The sequence below is a fragment of the Octopus bimaculoides genome, chromosome 28 (genome assembly GCF_046866305.1).
Source record: "Octopus bimaculoides isolate indiv1 chromosome 28, ASM4686630v1, whole genome shotgun sequence".
NCBI lineage: Eukaryota > Metazoa > Mollusca > Cephalopoda > Octopoda > Octopodidae > Octopus > Octopus bimaculoides.
Genome location: NC_142955.1, coordinates 9905748 through 9931726, shown reverse-complemented (window position 1 = coordinate 9931726; position 25979 = coordinate 9905748). Strand labels below are relative to the sequence as shown.

Here is a 25979-nt window from a genome sequence, read left to right as displayed (position 1 = left end):
ATTTATAAAATTATATCTATTAACCAATTAATTTATACCTTATTTCACTTTTTTATTTAATCCATTTTAATTATGCTTATTAAAAAAAAAACCCTTATTATATATATATATATACATATATATGATATGGTTTCTTCACTGAATGAATGCATTTGTGTCCACTTGAGGTACTTGAATCAATGAATGAGTTACTGCAAATATTGCAATGATAAAGATTACAACCTCTATGCAGGGGTGGAGCAAGCAAGGCATATACCCTGAGTGCCACAGTTTTTAAAACCAGTTATTCACTTTTTCTATGCGAGTTTCCACATTTTTGTTGGGGTGGGGTGACACACAATTTTAATGATTGTCCTGGGTGCCGTTTACCCTAGCTACGCCCTTGCCTCTATGAATGTGTTTGTATATAGTCATGGTACTTGCATTAGAGCAGGATTTATCAAAGATACCATAGTAATACGTTTTCTCTCCAGTATGAATACATTTGTGTGTGTGTGAGTAGTTATTACTTACAGGGAATAATGTACCACAGATATCCCAAATTCTGTATGAATGTGCTTGTGTTCAATTAAATAATCAACTTGAGAGAATGATTCACCACAAATATCAATGATATGGCGTCTTTCTATGTATGAATGTGTTTGGTAGTAGGTAGGCAATCATTTCAATAGGAGGATTTACAACAGATATTGCAATGTTATAGCTTCTCTCTTGTATGAGTAAGTCTGTGTATAGGTAAGTAACTGCTTACAGAGAATGATTTACCACATATATCACAAGGATATGGTTTCTCTCCTGTATGGCTGCGTTTGTGTGTAGTTAAGTTACTACATACAGAGAATGATTTACCACAGATTTCGCAGCGATATGGCTTCTCTCCTGTATGAATGCGTTTGTGTCTGGTTAAGCGACCAGCTTCAGGGAATGACTTACCACAAATATCACAGTTATGTGGCTTCCCTCCTGTGTGAATGTATTTGTGTCTAGTTAATATTTCATTCTGAGAGAATGATTTACCACAGATATCGCAGCGAAATGGTTTTTCTCCTGTATGAATGTATTTGTGCTTTGCTAAATTATTATGTGAGAATGCTTTACCACAAATATCACAGTGATATGGTTTGTCTCCTGTATGCGTGCGTTTGTGTTTAGTTAAAGGACTAGATTCAGAGAATGATTTACCACAGATGTCACAGTGATATGGCTTCTCTCCTGTATGAATACGCTTGTGTTTAGTCAACTGAGCAATTTGAGGGAATGATTTACCACAGATAATACAACGATATGGCTTCTCTCCTGTATGTGTGCGTTTATGTTTAGATAACGGACCAGTTGCAGAGAATGATTTACCACACGTATCACAGTTATATGGTTTCTCTCCTGTATGAATGCGTTTGTGAGTAATTAAGGGTCCAACCTGAGAGAATGTTTTACCACAGATATCACAGCGATATGGCTTCTCTCCCGTATGAATGCGCTCATGAACACTTAAACTACTCTTCTGACAGAAAGTTTTTCCACAGATATCACAGCGAAATGGCTTCTCTCCTGTATGAATACGTCTGTGTACATTAAGGGCACCCGTTTGAGAGAATGGCTTTTTACAGATATCGCAGTAGTGTAATCTTTTACCTATATTAGTTGGAATCTCTTCAGTAAAGTCAGTCATTTTAGACTGTGATTCACATTTAACACGGTCCTCATACAATTCACTTTCCACCATTTTTTTTTCACTCTCCATAATATACGAATGGTTATATCTGTTTTGATCTTATATTTTTTCCTAATGAATAATTAGGTAACATTTCCATAAACTGTAGTCTTAACCAATATCAGAAGATGCTGTTAACTCTTCAGTAATCCAAGGTCAATAAAAATTCATAATCATCTCAAACACATTCCAGACAATGAAGTCAAGAAATTTTGTTAAAAGTCTCATTGATTCTACCATATGTTTATGTAAACAGGGTTATATCTGTTCTGTATTCTTTAATGCCAATGTCTCCTGGTAATCTGAAAAAAAAAAAAAAAAAAAAAAAAGGAACAGTATAGATTATTAAGAATACTTAACATTTTTGAGATCGAACAGTCAAAGTTTCACAACTTCTTTGTAATAACATTTTCTTTATAATTTGTTGGCACCATATAACCTTATCTGAAGTTGACATGTTTATAAACTTGAGTTGCATCTTTATATTGTATAAAGGGTAAAAAACCCCTTCAGTTATGAAGGGCCATGGGATTGCACCTAAAAAGTTCCCCTCCAAGACACAAGTCTGGGCAAAGTTGTTTATGAAAGACCAGTAGTTGCCCATGCATACCAACCCCTCCTTGTTACTGATGTTATCCAAAGGAAAGGCAAAGGCCGATACAGCTTGACACCAGTGACATTGCAACTCATTTCTACAGCTGAGTGAACTGCAGCAATGTGAAATAAAGTGTCTTGCTCAAGAACACAACACACAACTTGGTCCAGGAATTGAACTCACTACCTCATGATTGTGGGCCTGATGCTCTAACCACTGAGCCATGCGCCTTCTCATATTGTGTAACTTTCTATATATTAATCCATTAGAATATAAACTGGCCATATCTGGCCTCTCACACCTACCCTACAGTCATTCTAAAAATAATCAGATCATTGAAATCTTGGCGCTATGAGACAATGCATAATTAATCTGAAACACTGAATAAACAAGCATTACATTTGATAAACTGAATTTTCTTTTTTTTTCTTCTTTTTTTTACTGGCACTCCAACACTTACGACAACGAAGTTCCAGTTGATCCGACCAACAGAACAGCCTACCCGTGAAATTAACATGCAGGTGGCTGAGTACACCACAGACACATGTACCCTTGAAGTAATTCTCAGGGAGATTTCAGCATGACAAGGGTGGCCCTTTAAATACAGGTACTACTCATTTTCGCCAGCTGAGTGGACTGGAGCAATGTGAAATAAAGTATCTTGCTCAAGGACACAACGTGTTGCTGGGAATTGAACTCATGACCTAACGATCTCGAGTCAATACCCTAACCAACAAGCCACGCGCCTTCATGATACTCTGAATACTGAAGGGTCAAACTTCTGTGTAGTTTAACATCCTTCTACCTCCAGAAACGTTGATCACTTTTGCTTGGTTGTTCAAAATTATGAAAACGAGGTAATGACAGAACTGCAATCGAAAATATCAGTTTCTCAAAAAAAAAAAATAAATAAAATAAAAAATAAAAAAGGAGCAATATGTCCGTGGCTTTTGATTGGCTAGAATTGGCCAAAATTTGCAAAATTTAAAAGCCATTAAATATATTATTTATTAACTGACGGCAAAAATGAATTACATTTCCATAAATAGTATACAAAACTATATCAATAGCCCAAGTTTAAAATCAACTGAAACAAAATTGAAAGAATTGAAAAGTGTGAGCCAGAAAAGATACGATTTGCTAGCTATTTCTAGCACTCCTAAAGACCATATTTGTGTAGTACTCAATAAATTTTTAAGTGTATCAAAGTGAAAATATCTTTATATTGTCCAATGTCTTCCTTCATTTTATAAGACGTCAGGAGTGTGTTGTTTCTACCATCTCGAGACAACAAAATTTTGAAGAAAAAAAAACACTAAAAAATATAAAACCGGAGTGGGGTTAAGTAATATTTCGAAAAGATGGTGACGAGGGGCAGAAATCACAATCTCCGTTGCTGAAAACTTAAGACCTTAAATTTTTCAGCGGATAAAAAAAAAAAAAAAAAAATTAAATTCCACGTCCATTGAATTATTTATAAATATTTATTTTCAGGCCATTTTTTTAATAACCATAAATGAAAAGTGGAAGTCTTTCTTCGGCAATTTCCGTAAAATTTTTTAAATTCTTTTATTTTTTGAATCGCTTGTGTTTATGTACTTTTTATGTGTATATATAGTTGTGTACACAAATATACATACAGAACGGCGTTCCTTCGTTTTGATTCGACGAAACCAAAACAAAAAGTCGCTTGTTTCCGTGACAACTTGACAATTTACTTCGGATATCTTCGTGACAGCTGATAAAATGGGAGGAGGAGAAGAAAGCTAATGGGTTGTGTGTGTGCGTATTTTACATACACACACGAAGCAGGTAAGAACAAATATGCAAAGCTTTTTGCTGGCATAATTTCGTTATATCTATATTCCACAACACGTAAATACATAAAAACAGAACACACACAGATACATAGACAAGCACGCACGCACGCACAGAGACAAGAACAAACACGCATACAGAACTTACACAAATATACATAAACCTAAGCGATTCAGCTGCAAAAAAAAAAAAAAATTTTACGGAAATTGTCGAAGAAAGACTTTCACTTTTCATGTAGGGGAATCGAAAGATCATGACTGTATGTTGTGTTTTGCTCCCCAGTGAACATACTATTCCTTGTCGCTAAAATCCCCATAATTGGACACGAGTAGTAAGATATTCTGAACTCTAGTTTCGTTATTTTTCCTGCTCAACTTGGCTAGGTCCATCTCCTCTCATAGCTTGATCTAAACCACAACTTAAACGAAAGCCTATTTCATCCTGGTTTCTAGTTTGGCTTCATCTAACTGGTCTTAGTCATTTCTAAATACAAAGCCAACTCATTTCCCCAAGATACAATATCATAACCCTAAATCTTGCACTTCCTTGTTTCGCCACCAACCACAAAATCGCATTTACCTCGCCACTAAACAAACTTATTCCGCTAATGATTCTTATCTTCTCTAACCTCTTGTTATCCACCAGAATAGCTTATGGTGAAGATAAGTGAACAAAATAATGTGACATTTACCTTAGATAACGACATTCCACTTCTTGTTATGACAGGGCGGCCACGAACAAACGTTTCGTTTTGTGTTCTATGCGCTACTTCCGTTTCTATCAAGGAACGTCACTTCCTCTTTCAAATTCAGATTATCTGGAAGAATCGGTGGAATTCTTCTTTAGGCAACCCATATAACAAATTCTTCATAACTTTTTTATTTTTCGGAAATTACAAACATATTTGCGAATGTGTTTTCTGCACACGAGAATGTATACAATTATAAATTTAGGTTAATGTTTACAACTTGACTCGGAAACGAATAAAATCGACCTTTTTTTTTTTTTTAATTTTTTAGCTGGTTGCTATGTTTTCAATGACGGAGATTCTGAATATGTCAAAAACCATGTTTCAAAATTTTCAATTCTCCCTTTCCTCACTCCGAATTTTAACTTTTTTTCGAATTTTTTTTTTCAATCAACGTAGAAAAATATGGAGATTAAGAATATGGAAAAAAGAAAGTAATTAATTTCAAATTTCGGTAAGGAAACTCCAAAATTGATTCATACACCCCCTCGTCACCTCATCCCGCTATCTAAAAATGAAAATGAACGGCTTGCAAATATGAAAGGCTACTAAATGTGGGAGAGCTGTCCTAGTGTGAACATAAGTGAGGGTCCAACCATTCGTCTTGGCAGCCGTTAAGAATATGAAGACTGAAATCCCCTTGTCCTTCAGGAATTATTTCTAAAGTGCATAAAATGTGGCATATTAGGATACGGCTTAATTTTTGGGAATTTCGGAAAATTCACCGGAGTCCACTTCAATTCGTCTTAACTTTCAAGAAAATACATATATACACACATATATATATATTATATACATACATCTATATACATATATACACACACACACACATATATATGCAGGAGTGGCTGTGTGGTAAGTAGCTTGCTTACCAACCACATGGTTCTGGGTTCAGTCCCACTGAGTGGCGCCTTGGGCAAGTGTCTTCTACTATAGCCTCGGACCAACCAAAGCCTTGTGAGTGGATTTGGTAGACAGAAACTGAAAGAATTCCGTCGTATATATATATATATATATATTATTTTATTTAAAAGAGTTCCAACTCTGTCTTTTTTTTTATTTATATTCTTGTAAAATTTATGTGGAATATAGAATATGGAATATGTGTGTATATGTTTGTGTGTCTGTGTTTGTCCCCCCCAGCATCGCTTGACCACCGATGCTGGTGTGTTTACGTCCTCGTAACTTAGCAGTTCGGCAAAATTAACCGATAGAATAAGTACTAGGCTTGCAAAGAATAAGTCCTGGGGTCGATTTGCTCGACTATAAAGGCGGTGCTCCAGCATGGCTGCAGTCAAATGACTGAAACAAGTAAAAGAGTATATAAAAATTATGAGGGAAAAACTCGGATCTTGTGAATTTTCCGAAGTCTTCTCACCACCCCTTGGAAAAACTTTTACCCACAAATTTCTTTATAATCAAAATGTACGCCGTTTGAAAGGTATTTATATAAAATTTCATTGAAAAAAAAGCCCATTTTCCTAACAGTTATGAGGGAAAAACTCGGATCTTGTGAATTTTCCGAGGTTCTTTCCTCAACCTCCCGTTGCTTTGCGCGCATTTTTTTTTTTTCACTTCATATTCATTTCATATTCGTTTCCTACACATTTTTCTTTACACCCATTGCACTTTTTTTTTCTTCTGATTTTCGTTCCCGGGTCAAGTTGTAATAATTAACCAACAAATTATTTTTTTCATAATCGTATGAATTCTCACGCAAAAAAATTTTTTTTGAATATTCCTAGAAATGATAAAAATTATAAAGCGTCAGATGGGGTGCTTAAACTGGAATTCCACCGAAATATCGCTGTCAGATATTTTATAGCTCTTACGACGATATTACTGAATTGTTTATATTACGTTATGTCTGCTACCAAGACTGACTTTGTAATAATGCAAACTTCAATTATAGACAGTATTGAAAACAATAAAGGTTTAAGTGAGAGTTGTCTTCCCTCCTATAATAACATAATCAGTGTATTTTTTTATAAATGTCTTGATCTTAGCACGTTATGGCTCCTGTGTTGTATCTACCAGGGGTGTATATTCCGAAAATGGCAAATTTATTATAAATATTACCCTTGATCATTACTTTAATCACAAATCTTAAAGGATAACTTTTGTTGTACCTCAGATAGAAATTTGGTGGCACTGGGTGTGGCTGCACACAAAATACAACTACCACCATGCCACTGAATTTACCGCACACTTTTATAACAATATTCTTTGTAAAACCTTTCTCCGCTACCGCAAACAGTTATAGTATACTTTGGATTATCTTTCACAACTGTTGCACACACAGTTATGCTGTTGGCACTCCGTCGCTTACGACGTCGAGGGTTCCAGTCGATCCTATCAACGGAACAGCCTGCTCGTGAAATTAACGTGCAAGTGGCTGAGCACTCCACAGACACGTGTACCCTGAACGTAGTTCTCGGGGATAATCAGCGTGACACAGTGTGACAAGGCTGGCCCTTTGAAATACAGGTACAACAGAAACAGGAAGAAAGAGTGAGAAAAAGTTGTGAAAAAATACAGCAGGGTTCGTAACCATCCCTGCCAGAGCCTCGTGGAGATTTAGGTGTTTTCGCTCAATATACACTCACAACGAAACCGCAATCCTTAACCACTGGGCCATTGCGCTTCTACATGTGTGTGTGTGTGTATCTGTGTGTATCTAATCTGTGTGTGTGTGCGTGTTTGTACTCCACCAAAAGAGACCGATAGAATAAGTACTACGCTTACAAAGAATAAGTCCTGGGGTTGATTTGTTCGACTAAAGGCGGTGCTCCAGCATGGCCGCAGTCAAATTTCTACAACAAATAAAAGAATAAAAAGAATATCGTTAGAATCAGCGTGTTAATTTGCCTTTTTACTGTTTAAATCTATTCAATCACTGATTGTAGTCAATGTGAGAAAGAACTGGGTTAATACGCTTTTTACTCTAGGAACAAGGCCTGCAACTTTAGGGGAGAGGGCTAGTCGATTTCATTGACCCAAGTTCGTAACTGGTACTTACTTCATCGGCCCCAGTGCGTAACTGGTACTTATTTCATCGACTCCAAAAGAATGAAAGGCAAAGTCAGCTTCGGCGGAATTTGAACTCAAAACGTAAAGACAGACGAAATGTCGCTAAGCACTTCGCCCGGCGTGTAAACGATTCTGCCAACTCGCCGCCTTAGGTACGGGAATAATATCCTCTCTACTGTAGGCACAAGGGGTACTACTAAAGCAGCGCGGACCCGAAAGCGCAGTCGCGCGTCCGCGCTAGCTAGTCGTGAGTGGTTGATCCTAACCCTAACCCTAAACACGTATTCATTTGCACACGCGGGGTAGGGATAGGGTTAGGGTTAGGATCGACCACTCAAGACTAGCTAGCGCGGACGCGCGACTGCGCGTTCGATTTCATAAACCCCAGTGCATAACTGGTAATCGACCTCGAAAGGCAAAGTCGACCTCGGCGGAATTTGAATTCAGAACGTAAAAGCAGACGAAATACCGCTTAGCATTTTTCCGGGCGTGCTAACGATTCTGCGAGCTCACCGCCTTGAACTAGAGTAATATCAACGTCTGACTTGTAATATGAAAGTGTAATCTGTAATTCACTTTATGTCATACGTAAGTTTTCAAAATCATCAAATCAACATTTCAGTTGGGAAGTATTATCCTCTAGATCGGTGATTCTCATCCGGGGTCCATAAGTCCTCCAAGGAGCCACATAAGACTTTTGGGGTCTATATAGCAAAATAGTAAATTGGGAATCCACAATAGTATTTTAAGGGACCCTGAAAAAGTTTAGCTTTAGATGCATTGCAAGAAACGGTTAGGTTTTTTTTTCTCTCTAATATTTAACATAATTCAACTTTCACATGTTAATGTGTGAAAAACAAAATAGGAATTTTGAAAGAAGTTTCTATATAACAAGTTTTTAAACACAGAATGGCTATGGGGGGCGGTCTACCAGAATAAAATAGTAATCAACGGGGTTCATAAATAAAACATGGTTGAAAAACTCTGCTCCTGAATATCAGGACGAAGATATTAATTTTTTTCTATGCTTCTATGTGTTATTATTTCTGTATAGTTATTGTAACCTCGAATTTTCTACATAATTCGACTGTTTACAGTCAATATTACAGCCGTAAAAGTAAATACTTGTCAACTCACCGTTTTCAGATATAAACAATGAATCAATGCATTGTGGTGTTTCTAGAAATGATTGAGTTAGACAGCAATTCTTCCAGCTTCATTCCACATCTATATTTATATAACTTCTATTGATTTACATCTTATCAGTATGACGCGTTAAAGCTGGTTATGTTTTTAATCACCGATTAAGTTTGAAATAACTCCTGAATAATAGGGTATAACAATAACCCCATGTAAGTTATATGTGTATACACACACACATATACATATATATATATATATATATATATATATATATATTATTTTTCATTCCCTTTCGAAATTATCCCTATTTTTGTGGTATATATATATATATATATATATATATATATATATATATATATATATATATATATAATGTGTGTGTGTGTGTGTAACACGTACAAAATTTAAAAAACAGCTACTAATAATTTCATACAGTAGAGATACAATAATTTGTCCGTGTCATATTTTTATAACGTGTCAAGCAATTTTTTCAAGTTCACAGCATACCGTTAGACCTATTTGAAAATCAGAACGCTGGTTAATGAGAGGAAAAAAATAACAACAAAACGAGAAGTTAAACGCGAAGAATGTTGATGCAAAACATGGAATAATAAGAAAATAAAAGAATAAAACCAAGACCTTTATCCCCTTTGTGAGCAGAAATAATTAATTTACCTGGTGTAGAATAATATAATGAAAAGGCAGCCGAAGTTTGTTTGCTACTCAATCCAGAGAGGGTGGTGTCCTCCAGTTCGACAAAAGACATTTCTCTCTCTATACTCCTGCATTTGCTAAACTTTGCGGATCTGGAATTAAATAGTGTGGTGGAATTCTTAGATCTAAAAAGAATGTGAGATCATTCAGCTACACATAACTTGCATCTCTTTGATATATATATATATAGCGTAGATTTCTCTAGTCTCCATTTGATTGTATGTCATGTACAGTTGATTCTCAGAGGTCATACGTATGTATATATGTATTTGTGCATGCGTGTGCGTCTAATATAATTTTTAGAGATGCTTCTGGAACCAAGGAAGTTCAAACTGGGATGAATGAGAGACATTTTCATTAAAAAAGATATTTCTTCACTTTTTTTAATGCTTTCATTATTCTTATCAAGTTTTCTCAGCAAATCAAGTTAGAAAAAAATCGCAGACTTTTCAACTTCTCCATGTGAAATGAGGTTTTATATTTCTAATTTAATATCTACTGCATTGGTATTGTCCCTCTCCATTTCCGGAATAATTTTGCTGACAAAGAGCTGTCGATCTTTATATCAGAAATGTATTTCTTAAACATCTGTTGAGACTAAGGCGTTAGTGAGGGCTGCTGCCATCTCACCTGGAATAGTGTGCATATCTAAAGATTTCACCTGTACGTATTGACCAGGAATGTAGTATTGACTAATGTAAGTTATCATTTTAATGTCGTTTTAGTTAAAAGTATCTATGAAAATTGTCAGAGTTTCCCCCCGCCCTATCACCACTAGGTCTTTAGTAAGCTTATATGTAGCCATTATTGCAGTTTCATTCAAATTTATAGTTTCACATTTTATCTGTGTTAGATGAAACTTTTTCACTGTAGTATGATGAAAACAATTTGCGCTGTGTACAGTGAGATCTGAAAGTTAGCATAAATGCTCACAAATATTACTTCACACAAAGTTTTGAGACTAGCTTTGATAAAATTTTAGATGCGTTGGAACTTGAGTTGTGAGAATTTATATGAAAAAGTAACGGCAAAAGAAGTTCTTTCTGAGGCTTAAAAAAAATAACAAAGGATTATTTCTCCATATACTCTTTTCTACACAAGACCCGAAATCTTTGGGGAGGGGGCCAGTCGATTAGATCGAGCCAGTGCGCAACTGGTACGTAATTTATCGACCCCGAAAGGATGAACGGCAAAGTCGACCTCGGTAGAATTTGAACTGAGAACGTAAAGACAGACGAAATACCGTTAAGCATTTCGCAAATTTTTTTATTTCCCACAAGGGGACAACAAAGAGAGAACAGTACAATCTGATATGGGGTCAGATTTCACGTATGAGTTAACAAAAATATGAAATAAAAATTTTTACATAAATATGAATAGTTCGAATGATAACATATACAAGATAACAATGCAGAATGGAGTGGGGAGGCGGGGTATGCTCGGACCCCACGAGCCCCGCCTCATCACTGATGCTTTAGGTTCGTCCTGCGTTATATTCATGCGGTTATTGAACTGGAGTTGGTGCTTGAAATCTTCAGTAAGATCATTTCTGAACATATTTCACAGTTGAACAAGATTACTTACTTCACAATTTTTCAGAATAATAGCAAAAGACATCTTAAAGTCTTAGGTGTGTTTGATGTCGAAGCTTCTAATGTAGCTTCCCATTGCTGATCATTTGCATGCAAACCTAACTTGAAACACGCTTCTTGATAGTTTGATGTATGCGTGTGTTCTTTTATTGAGGGAAAGAGAGAGAGAGAGAAGGAGGACAGAAGGAAAGAGCGAAAATAGACATTGAGAAGAAAGAAAATCATAGAGAGATGATTGATGTCTGGTTTTCATTTCACTTTGCGAGACAAACAAAGAGACAGAATCTCTTTGAAGTCGTATGGCAGAGAGACAGACAGACAGAGATTATAGAAGGGAAAGAGAATAGAGAAGACAGAAAGAAAATCAGAGAGAAATAGTGTTTGGTTTTAGTTTCACTTTGTGGGACAAACAGACAAACGCACAGAACCTGTCTTTCATATATATATATATATATATATATATACGCATACATATATGGGTACAGGACGTCATCAACGATGCAAATAACATTCACACGAGAGATAGGTACAAGACGCGGACAGCAATTACAGAAAAAAACGAATGAGGTACGTAAACAACGAGAAAAAATGGAAAACAGGACAAGTTAACACTGAAAAAGGACACTTCATCAGTTGTCGGCTGTCTATCTGCTCCACATTTCGAGAATTCAAACGACAATATGAGTCTTCAAAGACAGTAGCTCCCATAAATTCTAAAATGAAATTTAGGATTTATGGAGGGTCAAAGTTAGGAACAAAAGTGGGGCATACAAAGAAATCGAACAAAAACAGACATTGAGGGTCACTAGACCGGAATGAAAGGTGAATAGTGAACGCTGGGAGAGACATTTTTTGAAAAGAGAAAAGATAGAAGAGAGAGAGAGAGACATCCGAGCAGGAAAAGAAAGATGGTCACGTGAGGAAAAGGATGGATGATGATCATGTGTGAGCAACGGGAGAGCGAGAGAAAGAGGGAGAGAGAGTGAAAGAGAGAGATAGAGATAGAAAACGGTGAAAGAAGGGGGGGGGGAGAAAAAAGGGGATTAGCGAAGGATGGAGGAAGAGGGAAGCAAAGACGAGAAGAAGAAAACGAGTAGAGAATCGCATAAAAAATTTACTTTGGAATGGATGCGTCGCATTCAATTAAATAAATAAATAAATACTATAATGTATATACAGGTGTTGGACAAAATAATGGAAACACCTAGCATCATAATTTTGAAATATCTATAAAACCGCCAAAAGTTTGTTTATTTTTGTTTTTTGATTTATCATTAATGTTGCTTAATATGTTTTGCTAAAATTGCTTTTTTTTTTTTCAGATCTCATCAGAAAGAGGTAATTAAAATTCATTAAAATGACAGATCTATCGGACTTTCAAAGAGGTCAAATTGTTGGTGCTCGTATGACAGGCGCTAGCGTATGGAAAACAGCCAAAATGTTTGGTGTATCAAGAAGTGCTATCTCGAAGGTAATGAGAACCTTTGAGAAAAGAGGGAAAAACCTCCTCGTCGAAACAAAACTCCAGAAGAAAGCCCAAACTTTCAGATAGGGATCGTCGGACTCTTACGCGAATTGTTTGAAAGTATCTCAAAAGTACCGCTCCCAAAATTACTGCAGAGCTTAAGGACCACGTCGAGAACCCAGTTTCCACAAAAACTCTTCGCCAGGCGCTGCACAAAGCCGGATTTCACGGGAGGGCTGCAATCAGAAAACCACTACTTTCAAAAGCAAACGTTGCAAAGCGTTTAGAAACTGGAAGGAAGAATATATATATATATATATATATATATATTTATTTATTTATTTATATACACGGTGGGCTTCTTTCGGTTTCTATGTAACAAATCCTCTCACAAGGCTTTGGTCTGTCCGAGACACTTGCTTAAGATACCACGCAGTGGAGCTTAAATCGGAACTACCTGATTAAGAAGCAAGCTTCCTACTACACAGCCATGCCTGCGACTACTATACGCGCGTGTGTGTGTGTGTGTGTGTGTGTGTGTGTGTGTGCGTGTGCGTGCGCGCGCGTGCATGTGTATGTAAGAAAAACATATTTACAATGCGAGAGGAGTGGAGTTGTATTTCACACCGTTACCGAATTACTAAGTGCTGGATTACGAACAAAACAAAACTGGAGTAAGTTGAAACGTTTTAAATTTAGTTCTAAACAATTTACTATCGAACTAACACTTTATGTGTGTGTTTATAAGTTATAAGAAGGGTTACGAAGTTGTCGATCCTTTTGTAAACACTGCTTTAGTAAACATCTATCGATGAAAAAAAAAATGGACAGTAAGAAATGTTTAGGTTTCACTATGAATGTCACTAGGGTGTGGCCGTTAGTTCTGGTGTGTAGGCATGGAAGAGGTGCCACAGGACAGTACCTCTGTTATTCATCAAGAAATAGTACGGTTTAGGAAATAGGGGTGGAGTCAGAAACAAGACGTCAGATGTTTACCGAAGGTTATCTCTTCAATTAGAAACATGGTGAATAAATCCGGTTTTGAGAAACAACACTTGTTGCTGACATATTTTCAAGCAAAGGAGTGTCTGGATTTGACGTCAACTTCTTTTCAGGGAGGACCCGATCCTCCGATTTTACAACTTTTCTTTATGTATGTTGCTTCTCAACCAGGGTCCACATAGCCCTTGGTGATCCATATAAGATTTTGTTGTAAAACATTATATGCCAAAAAATGCCTATACTTCCACAATACTCAAAATATTTTAACAATTCTTTTAAATACAATTCCGAATAATATTTAGTTACATAAGTATAATATGATTTTTAATCATCAAATGGCCATCGCGTTCCACCTGAGTAAAATTGGAATCTCGGACAGAAGTCACTTAACTACGTGTAAATGCATTCATACATGTGAGAGCGAAATTGTGGTTTAAGCACCCCATATAACCCCTCATAACTTTTTAAAAAAATTTTGTGGAATTTTCTGAAAATGTTTGCACACGAGAATTCATATTCAGATTATGCGCAAACAAAAAGCAATGTTTTGCGTATGATTTAAGGGCGATTTTGGCTGTTGTTTCTAGCACATCCAACGACGACCTGTCTCGTTTCTTTGTCACTTTGAATGTATTAATGTCTTTTGTGACTATATGCAGTGTATCAATGGAGTCTTAAATAGGCCACCAACTGCCAACCGATTACTTCCATATATAATTTAAGTATAATGGTTTACTTGTTGCATGAATAATCATAAAAAGAAGGGGAGGTAAGTATACGCAGCCTGTGCAGAAGCCTATTGTGACCAACCAGATTTACCTGTCCATAAGTACACATATGTGCCCTATTCTCATAACTTCCAGAAAAATAAATATTTTTGAATAAAATTTTCTACAAATATGATATTAAAATAAAATTCTTTTGATTTAATTTAATTCTAAATTTTATTTTGCCTTCAATTCTGTTTGTTTTTTAAATAACTCAATTTGAGGCGGAGGTAAAGAGCAAGGACTGCATCTCCTTTGGGTTTTTAAATTTTTTTTTACAAAAACACACTATATCAAGGGCAGAGATTCTGTATCTGCAAAAAACCTGCATTTCAAAATTCATAGTGTGTTCCTGTAAAAAAAAAAATCCCAAAGGGTGTGTGGTCCATGATCTTTACCTCGGCCTAATTCGATTTAACTTAACCTCTGTCTCTATTTAATGTCCAAGTTCAGCAAAGCTTTCTCAACATTCCCGTCATAATATAGTTACTGCTGATTTTTCATTCATTTTCTCACTATGCAGGACAGCACAAAACACTAAATATTAAACATTCAAGTTGACTATGAAAGTAAGTGGCCTGTATCAAATTTCAACAAATATCCGGATAGCATTTGACCTGAAAACAACGCAAATGTTTTCGTGTGTAATGACCAAATTACAAACACTAATGTTTTTATGACTGTCCTTTCTTTAGTTTCGAGCCATTCTCTGTACCTTTCTCTATCGAATACCTCCCCTCCTCTATTCTTTCTATTCCTTCCCCTCTTCCTTTTTTCCCTTCTCTTCCCTTTAGTCCTTTTCCAACTCATCACTTCTCTTCATCTTTCTCTGTATCTCTCCTTCACTCGTCTATTTCTTATTGCCCCTCATCGCTCCCCTCCCCATACCTGTACCTTTCCTTCAGTGTTCTGTTTTGTTATAACCAGAAATGACACTGACGAAAATAGCATTGATTTTCTAGGTCGTTCAACGTTTCTCAACCGACTGAATAAACCTATCAACAATGAACCTACAATGACTACAGGAAACAGCTGTAAGTCAAATTTACTACAACAAAGAAAAATATGTAATGACCATTACTTATATCTTATGTGTGTGTGTTTGTGTGTGTGTGGTAAGAAGCATGTTTCCCAGCAAGTGACCAAGTTGGTCTATTTAATTATTTACACAGGAAGACACGAGACGAAGCATTGAAGGCCAATCTCAAGCCTTAAAAAGGAGATGGCAAAGGACAGAGATATGTGGTGCGTTGCTGAACTCAAGAAGACCCGTCTGGTGATGGTGTCACATAAAAACCGCTAGTGATGATGCCACATAAAAAGCACTAGTGCTGGTACTACATAATAACCACTGGTGCTGGTGCCACATGAAAAAGCACTAGTGCTGGTACTACATTAAAAGAACCAATGCTGGTGCCACATAAAATGCACTGGGTCTGGTGTCACATTAAAAGCACTAGTGCTGGTTCCACATAAAATGCATTGCTGCTGGTTTCGCGTTAAAAGCCCTTAAATTAAGTGTAAGGTTGTGCATACATGGTTCAAATTTTGACTCATCTTGTCTGTAGATTGTGTTCTCTCTACATTTTCAGTTGCTTCTAGGGTACAACAATTTAATTCAATATAATCCATTTGTTTGTGCGAGTTTGTAAACGAATCAGTATGTAGAAAAATCTATAATACGTTTGACATCTCGGCACTGTCATATGGCTCAGCCCACGTGGCATAACGAACTAAAAATTGAAAGAGAGAAGAAACGAGAAAAGGCGAGAAGGAAGTATATAGAAATGTGGAAAGTTAAAAAAAAAAAAAAAGAAGGTAAGGCAATCAGAAAAAAATCAAAAGGGGGAATAGATTTATCTCCCTTAGACCATAAATTCCAAGGCTGAAAACTTTATTGTACAGTTATGAGATGGAAGAGGAACTTCCCAATTCTTCAACTGGAACTGAGGCATATGCTAACAACTGCTGAAAATTTCAGATCTACAATTCAGCAGTGAGTTAGAGATCTTAGATCTGAAAAGGATCTGAGCTTCTTCACCTAAGCATAGCTTATATTTTTTTTTATTCGTTAACATAAGGTGTAGATTTTTCGATTATTTTCTACTCTGTTATATGTGGTTTTGAATTAGATTTCAAACTCCATACGTGACTACTCAACTTAGTAGCTTCATTTTTGTCCTTATGTCGGCAGGAAGCTATATGATTAGCATAGCAATTCTTAAATTCTCTTTCACATAGTCCGATATAGCTCTTCTTGCCAGTTGTCTTATCATCTAGCGTAGCAGTAACTTCTGACAGATTTAATGATACATCGCTGGTCAAATTCAAAGGTTTCTGGGTCTCAGCAGTTACAACTAGATTTAGGCTCTTGGTGTTGACCTCGTGTAATGATACTCTTCATATTGAGGCAGCAGTTATATGATAATTTCATAAAACACCTTTTAACTATTATCCTGTACCTGTGATTTTCTGGAAAATGTTTGTTTAAGAGAGACAGGAATCTTTTGCTTTTGTTAGTTTTTACATTAAGGGGAAAAGGGAGGGGCGAATCAAATAATTTTCCTTGGTCTATTTTTAGGTCTATTACTATTATTCTGATTAATACTAGAAGGGTTATATATTAATTCATCTTTAAAGCCACCGGATTTATTATTATTATTTTATTAATATTAGAGGGATTATATATCAACTTATCTTTAAATCCACTATTGGCTATTGTTATAGTAGTGGCCTGCCTTCTTGAAAATTTCTGAAGAAGAGTGGTTAGATACTCTATTACTGATATTAACTATCGAGTTTTTAGATATATTACAGGAGAGTGACAAGACTGTTTATGTTTATATGCGAGTTTCTCGTTCAGCTTATGGAAAGGTTTATACGAGGAGGAGTTCAGGTCTTTTACAGCCATGTTTGTTGTTGAGTGCTGATACTTCCAAGTGCACAAATTACTATTAGTATCACGTCTACTCTCTTCATTTACCACAACCTTCGTATTTCTCATTTTAAATCGTCATAGTTGTTTATTTTTTCTTCTTCTTTCACATTGATCCTGTTGTCACCTGGGCATGTACTGTTGATTATCATACATCTTCTTCCTTTGTTTATTCACCACAACTATGTCCGGTTTCTGATGTCTGGTCGGGTGATCACAGGATTTTGTAATTCTTGTTTTTGGTGAATCCTTCTGGAGTTTTCTCATACCACGTCTTTGTTCTTTGTAGCCAGTTATTTCCACAGAGCTCCCATTAGATCATTCTTGCCACATTTTCATGGCGTTTTTTGCATTCGCGTTGTGCCTTTCATCAGGCAGTCACTAACGATGTGCCATACCGTTTCACCCCCCTCACTACACATTCTGCGTTTGTCACTATCGGTAGTGTTTTCTATTCTGCACTTCATATAGTTGGTCCTTAACGCTTGTTTCTGAGCTGCGCATATGAGCGCTTCTGTCTCTATCTTCAGGTCACTTCTCCTCATTCATAGCCACCAGTCCTCTGTATCTGTCTTCGCGTTCACCTCTCTTGCAAACTGACCGTACATTTTCTTTTCTTTCCATGTTTTTTCTTTTTCTTTTGTTCGTTTCTTGTTTAAATTTTTCTTTAGTTACATAATTTTCAGTGTTGATGACACCGTCCTCCTTCGTATGTTTCAACAATGGCTGCATGGCATTTTTTATATACCACCCAAGGCTGTTTTCCTCTGCTTTGATACAGTCCTGGTAACTGATTAAACCTCTCCCACCCTTTTTTCTGGACAAGTACAGCCTGTCGGTATCACTCCCAGGGTGGAAGGCTCTGTGTACTGTCACCATTTTTCTAGTCTTGGTATCCATTTTCTTCAGAAATATTCCATCCTCAGTTGCTCTTTCATTTTCTTTTTCATTATCTCGTTGAACTCTAGTACACCAAGGTAAGGTATTTGTATCCTCCCATTTCAATTTGTTCAATCAAGTCTCTGTTCAGTAATTCTATCTCTGCTTGGGACTGTACATTGCCTCTTTTTAGGTAGATTATTCCGCACTTCTTCAGTCTAAATTCCATTCTAATATCAGTACTAAAACAGCGAACTGTGTTCACCAAGGAACTCACTTGTGTCTCATCTTTGCCATACAGTTTCAAATCATCCACGAAGAGGAAGTGGATGGTTGTTTGGGATTTTCCTTTAGTTGGTACCCCAGGTTAATTTTCTTAAGTACCAAGGTCAGGGGTATCATGCATAGGACAAAAAGCCACGGAGATAGGCTATCACCCTGGGAAATCCTTTTCTGATACCCAGGGTGCCCATACTTTTTCCGTAAGATGTCAGTTCAGTTTTCAATTCTACCATACTTCCCTTCAGGAAACACGTTACATTCCTCGCAATTCTGAACAAATCTAAGCACTCGATGATCCACGAATGTGGAATCATATCATAAGCTTTGCAATAGTCAATCCAGACCATTCCCAGAGTTGTTCTCCATTCAGCTGTAGTATTATGTTGTTCTTGCTTACTCCATATCTTACCCCAGAAAAGTCGACTTTCATCAGCATCAGGGACTAATCTTTCACGCTTTTTATCATCACTATTCTCTTGGTAAAATCTTTTTTATATTTTATTTTATAATAATAATAATAATAATAATAATAATAATAATAATAATAATAATAATAATAACATGTTCAAAAATAACCCCAAAATAACCCCAAAAATTTCTACAGGAAGATAGGGAAAACACCAGTAACAATAAAGTCTGTCCCATCAAAAGAAGAAGTGCAAGAATTTTGGAATAAAATCTGGGCAGAAGATAAAACACACAATGAAAAGGCCCCTTGGATTGATAGAATATCTACAGACCTAGACTCCTTAGAGGAGCAAAAGTGGGAGGGGGTCAAGCAAATGGAAGTCTCCAGGAATAGATAAAATTCCTAACTTCTGGTTGAATGCCTTCCCAGAAAGCCATGAACTGCTAACAAAACTTTACAACGATGTTTTGCAAAATCCTAGTTTGATGCCCTCTTGGCTAGTTAATGGTTTAACATTCCTGCTTCCAAAAAATGAGGAAACAAACGAACCAAAAAATTATCGCCCCATAACCTGCTTAACAACAATGTATAAGACGCTAACATCTGTCCTAACCGAGTACACCTATAGTTTTTTAATAGAAAGTAGCATATTCCCTAATGAGCAAAAGGGATGTAAACGTGGATCTTATGGTTGTAAAGATCAGCTACTCATCAATAAGATGATCTTAGAAGATTGTCACAAGCGACACAAAAACTTGTCAATAGCCTGGATAGACTATAAAAAGGCCTTTGATAGCCTACCACATAGCTGGATTAGGAAATGTCTGGAAATGTATAAAATAGCTCCTACTCTGCGAAACTTTTTATCTGTAAGTATGAGATCATGGAGAACCACACTGATGTTGAACAATGACAATGAATCTCTAAATGCTGGAGATGTAAGAATTTCATGTGGCATTTTCCAGGGTGACTCACTATCACCACTCCTCTTCTGTCTAGCCCTAATACCTCTCTCAAAATTGCTCAATGATGCACAGTATGGTTATAAAATATTTGATAAAAATATAAATCATCTCATTTACATGGATGATTTAAAGCTCTTTGCAAAAAATGACCAACAACTCAAAGGCCTACTAGCGATTGTTAAACAATTCAGTGATGACATCAGGATGCAATTTGGCCTTGATAAATGTGCAAAAGCTACCTTTATCAAAGGAAAAATGACAAATACATCTAATGTGAACCTTGACCAGCAAAATGTCATAAAAGAGTTAGAACCAGCGGAGAGCTACAAATACCTAGGGGTAATTGAAGGGGACAATATCAAGCACTCAGTGATGAGGGAAAGGATCAGAAGAGAATGTTATCGCAGGGTGAGAGCAATACTGAAGACAGAGCTGAACGCGAGAAACAGGATCGAAGCGATCAATGCTCTAGCCATACCAGTCGTGACTTACAGTTTCAATATCGTTAACTGGTCAATTACTGAAATATGTAATGTTGACAGAAAAATATGAAAACTGTTGACAATGCACAGAATGCACCACCCTAAGGCAGATATAGAACGTCTTTATCTGCCAAGAAAAGAGGGAGGCCGAGGACTTCTACAGCTGGCATTATCAATGAAGGTAGCCACAATTGGCCTAGACACCTATCTGAAAAACTCTGAGGACTGGATGCTAAAACTTGTCTTAAAACATGAAAGCAAGAAAGCATCTTACTCAGTAACAAAACAGGCAAAGGAATATCTAAGTGAATTCCAATTGCAACAAATTCAAGAATTAGACGAACTAGAAACACCTGCAGAAAAAGCTAAGCGCTTGAAAACCCGTGCAAAAATTGCTGCCTTAGATATTATGACTGAAAAATGGCATGGAAAATCTCTCAATGGCAAATACCCAAAGAGAGTGAATAATGCAGATATTGACAAAGCCCTTACCCACCAATGGTTAATGGCCTCTGGCTTGAAATCAGAAACAGAGGGGTTTATCATAGCAGCCCAAGATCAATGCCTACCTACAAAGAACTACCAGGCCAACATATTAAAGAACGGCAGCTCCCCATTATGTCGTATATGCCAACAACAAAATGAGACCATCGATCATGTTGTCTCCATGTGCAGTCTGCTTGCGCCTACAGAGTATCTCAACAGGCATGATAGAGCTGCACAATATATTCACTGGGTAATATGCAAAAACCTGGACTTGCCCCATGATAAAAACTGGTGGGAACACAAACCACCCCCAGTACTTGAAAATGATCACATTGCACTCCTCTGGAACTTCACCATTCAAACTGACAGAAAGATAAACACAAATAGGCCAGACATCATACTGAAAGACTTCAGACAAAAATCATGCCTCCTCATTGATATGACTGTCCCAATCGATATAAACGTATCTGTCAAGACCTACCAAAAACTAAGCAAATATAAAGATCTTGAAATAGAAATTAGCAAAATGTGGAATCTGAAGACGAAAACAATACCTATTGTCATAGGTGCCCTGGGAATGACAGCGAAACGGGCTGATTACTACCTAGCTCAGATACCAGGAAACCCCAAAATGGCTGAAGTTCAAAAGATAGTGCTCATGGGAACTGCCCATATCCTACGTAAAATACTGTCTATGTGATCTCAAATTTTAAAGCAAACATAATTTTCTTATGGTTTCTTAAACATTCACTTGAACAAAACTGTACAAATCCAAATATATGGTACCCTAGGCATAACACCTACATGAACTTCTAACTTGTTGTCTCTTGAGGTCTCTGGGTGAGACTTGGATCCAACTTGTATAAATGTATAGGAACCTGGCAGGCGTGAAGTGGATTCGATCCACTTTACCCATATTTGAATAGCTAGGCCGAAGCGGTCTCCACCACTTGACCCTTTTCTGACCTCTTCTGCTCCATCTAGAATTGAGGTAAACAAGCTAAATCCTTTGCACTCACTGCCCTGCTTCATGACTATATAAACAGGACACTCCAAGAAAACTTCCTCTTTTCACTTTCTAGTGACCAGTGGTCACTTGACGTCTCATGGAGAAAGATGCCTGGCTGATCAGCTACAACTTGGCAGAGGGAGAAATAACTTTACTGTCAGCCACTGTCAGACAACGGCGCCAACATTATAACCCTACCATCTCTCCCTCTATACAATTACTGCTATAAAAGAAGGAACATACAGATACAGGCCTACATTCTCAACCTTGCATGTTTTATATACTATTACACTGGCCTACCCGTCGTGGTATGGCAACCTAGAATGTAACGGCATAAATAAATATTTTCTTATAAAAAAAATGATCTTCATCGTGCAATCCTATAACCGTTACAAATGCAAAACAAAAGTCAAACATAAAATAATAATAATAATAATAATAATAATAATAATAATAATAATAATAATAATAATAATAATAATTATTATTATTATTATTGTGCCTGGTGTACCCTTATCAGACTGGTAGTCATGATGGATATAATGGGCTTCGTATATTTTACCCCAGTGTCACTTTGATAGCATGCACTGCTCTCTCACTCAATAATAATAATAATAATAATAATAATAATAATAATAATAATATATAGAAAGATGATTTCTTAACTTTCGTATACGATTGCCAAATTCCATCACCAAGGTAAACATAGCTGACGTAATCCATCACCACGGCCAAGTCAATGACAAAAAGCGCAACTCAAAAGTAACTTATTTATTGGTCCTTTGAACAATGACAATATTTCGACATCTCGTGTGTCTTCAACTGGTCTGGTTCAAAATAAAATAAATGTCAGTCTAATTCATTTTTAGTTTATAGAGAAGACTGATAAACTCAGCAGAAATGTAATAGATAGATAGATGAGTTCTTAACTTTTGTATACGATTGCCACATTTATTTTATTTTGAACCAGACCAATTGAAGACACACGAGATGTCGAAATATTGTCATTGTTCAAAGGACAAATAAATAAGTTACTTTCGAGTTGCGCTTTTTGTCATTGAGTTGGCCGTGGTGATGGATACGTCAGCTATGTTTACCTTGGTGATGGAATTTGGCAATCGTATACGAAAGTTAAGAACTCATCTTTCTATATATTACATTTCTGCTGAGTTTATCAGTCCTCTCTATAAACTAATAAGGATCTTTTTTAAAACGGGGGCCACATTTTTCATTAACGAAACACTTTGAAACTTGGAACACTGGTAGAATGTGTCATATAAAACATCCTTTTCTCTTAGTCTTCTTAAAAAAAAAAGAAATCCCTAAGTTATTCCATGTGAAAGTTGTCGTAGTTCTGTAATTTCAACCAATCACTGACGTCCATTCAGCCGATATACATTAAGTGCCGACTACATAAACAAACGATTCTGAAACAATTAACCCTAACCCTAACCCTAACCCTAACCCTAAGGTTAGGGTTAGGGTTAGGGTTAAAGCAAATTTAAAATGAAAAAAGCAAATAAAACGAAGGTATGGAGATTAAATACGCTTTACATCGCTTAATCAGCCAAAGGAGTAAATATAAACAACTGAATACTTGTCAGTGATTGGTTGAAATTATCGAAATAAGACAATTTTTTACATGAAATAAATTCGAATACAAAAATATTTTTCTGTTCTATAACACAAAATAGATAAGTATACGAAGTTTGAAAGTCTTTCCGTACCAAAAACACTACGTAAAACATTAATGAAAAATGTGACCCTCGTTTTAAAATAGATCCACTAATAATAATAATAATAATAATAATAATAATAATAATAATTAATAATAATCTTTTCTACTATAGGCACAAGACCTGGAGTTTTAGGGCAGGGAAATAGTCGATCACATCGACCCCTGTGCTTGATTGGTACTTGTGCCAAAATTTGAAACCAATAAAATAAAATATTTTGATTTTTGAGCATTTTTTCTTTCAGATCATGCAAACGCTAACAATGAGTCTATTTCTTGTTTTATTCTTCTGTAAGTATTATTTTGGTAATATCTTTAATCTTAAAAATTGCTCAATTTTAACCTATTTTCATACTTTTCAAACTTTATTTTCATACTTTTTTAACCTTATTTTTTACTTTTATTGACAAATTTTAACCTCATTTTAACCTTATTATTATTAATAAATCTATAAACAGTAGAGAGTTCACTCTAGTTCTGATTACTTTATGATATACGTGTATTATCAAAATAATTTTTAAAAATTACTTTTGTGGAAATTTATTATAGCACAATACGGTATAATGCTTTATATTTGTAGACAAAAACTTCCAGTCAAGGATTTTTTTTCAGCATAAAAAAACTGCGTTCTGCAGCAGCTGATGTCGCTTGACATTGTCTCAGACCTCCATACTCCAAGGGTGAAACGTTGGGGTCCATTAGTTAAATTGAGATAGTTTTTTATTGAATCTAAAATCAATGTAATTTATAATGCAACGTGGGTCTTTGTTGACTTTCAATTCTTTGGGGCTTTTGTAAGCATCATAGATAGTGAAGGCCGTTCAAAATCAACTTTTTCAACTACAGATAGTTTAAACTGATTTTGATGAAGTTAGTTCTGATCTCAGGATTTCGCACAACTTCTTTCGCTCTCTGTACCAAAATGCCTTTGTCCTCAAAACTCTCTACAATTTTTGTAACTTCTGTAAAGTTCTTGGCATAGAAATTGCAGGCACCGAACATGCTAGCAACTGCATCTAGTTACAAGTAGCTGAGTGGTGTATCCAATTGTTTTGAATTGCTCTCAACGGTGTTTGATTTTTTACAGTAGGAGCCTTGACGGTGACAATCAGGCAACCGACTGCAGGATAGAAAGCCAGCGGCGAGCTGGCAGAAACATTAGCACACCAGGCGATAATGGTTAGCGCTATTTCGTCTACCATTACGTTCTGAGTTCAAATTCCGCCGAGGTCGACTTTGCCTTTCATCCTTTCGGGGTCGATAAATTAAGTACCAGTTACGCACTGGGGTCGATGTAATCGGCTTAACCCGTTTGTTTGTCCTTGTTTGTCCCCTCTATGTTTAGCCCCTTGTGGGCAGTAAAGAAATAAGAAAGCCTTTACTTTTAGAGCACAACTGTATAGCAGGTTACATGGAAGAGCTTAGGGTACATAACATGCACTGTTTCTCCAGCAGTTACCATAACATGCACCTTTAATGTTTTTGCCCGCACACATTGTTTCAGGGTTTCGATAGCAGTTTAGAACCCTTTCTTTTCTGTTCGGCATTTTGCATCAAGATATGCCCTTGTACCTTTTTTTAGCATTTTCCACTGCCTTTTGGATGATTCTTCTATCCGACTCAGATCTTTACGTAAAGTTTTAATGTCGCCTTCAGTTCTCCGCTTCTACCATGGCCCCTTCCGTCCATCTGCTTTTCTCTTTTTCTTTCCAACCAGTTCACCTATCAAAATTGAAATGGATCTGATCAAGTCCCTTGTTCCCGTTAGATCTTTTACTAGAATGTAGTTCAGGATTTCATCAACGTTTTGGGTCGCACGTTTCACTTTCTTCTGGTCAAAACTTCTCAAATTCACCGGCTTGGTCTCTGTTATATCCTCGTGTCTTATCCTGAGGTTTCTCAGTTATATCCTCTCGTTATACAGGGTTCTGCACATTATATTGATTAGACGGCCTCTCCTCTACTACAACTTCACCTTGCCTACGCATTCGCCGATATTCACCTACGTTTTTCTCCTCGAGGTTATCAGCACTACAGATGTGTTTCTGACTGTCTGAATCTAGGCCTCATTAGGAAAGCCAATATTTCAAATTATTCTTATTTGATTCATTAGCCCATTTTCAATAATCTGGAATATGCCCAGCTGGTTCCAAAGTTCTAATGATCTTTTCCCGACAGTTTTACATTTACCGTTATTCTTGTCTAGCAAGAC

At 36.4% G+C, this 25979-nt stretch overlaps 2 protein-coding genes across 8 annotated transcripts in view; one reads left to right on the top strand and one right to left on the bottom strand.

Moving 5' to 3' along the window:
* Positions 1–31: 31 nt before the first annotated feature.
* On the bottom strand, positions 32–10534 carry LOC106868867 (uncharacterized). 5 transcript variants are annotated; one of them, XM_052977392.2, is made up of 4 exons: positions 9721–10534; positions 7618–7685; positions 4816–4941; positions 32–2013 (listed from the first exon to the last, which is right to left on the bottom strand). In XM_052977392.2, the coding sequence occupies exon 4, from the start codon at positions 1739–1741 to the stop codon at positions 698–700; it is 1044 nt and encodes a 347-aa protein (XP_052833352.1). In that variant the 5' UTR covers positions 1742–2013; positions 4816–4941; positions 7618–7685; positions 9721–10534; the 3' UTR covers positions 32–697. The 5 variants fall into 5 exon arrangements, with proteins under 5 accessions (XP_052833352.1, XP_052833351.1, XP_089200298.1 ...); XM_052977391.2 differs by lacking the exon at positions 9721–10534 and adding an exon at positions 9040–9258; XM_089344172.1 differs by lacking the exon at positions 4816–4941.
* A 2695-nt stretch (positions 10535–13229) lies between these two features.
* Positions 13230–25979, top strand: part of LOC106868859 (uncharacterized) — a 42488-nt gene continuing 29738 nt past the window's right edge. Inside the window, exons 1-3 of one of the 3 annotated variants that reach the window (XM_052977393.2) lie at positions 13230–13490; positions 15548–15619; positions 24013–24058. In XM_052977393.2, the coding sequence (XP_052833353.1) occupies positions 24016–24058 (43 nt within the window). In that variant the 5' untranslated portion in view covers positions 13230–13490; positions 15548–15619; positions 24013–24015. The remainder of the gene's footprint in view (positions 13491–15547; positions 15620–24012; positions 24059–25979) is intronic. The other 2 variants (XM_014914304.3, XM_089344168.1) reach the window with 2 other exon arrangements.

Bases quoted from the DNA above. Each gene is read 5' to 3' on its own strand.
- LOC106868867 (XM_052977392.2), bottom strand. From the start codon at position 1,741: ATGGAGAGTGAAAAAAAAATGGTGGAAAGTGAATTGTATGAGGACCGT.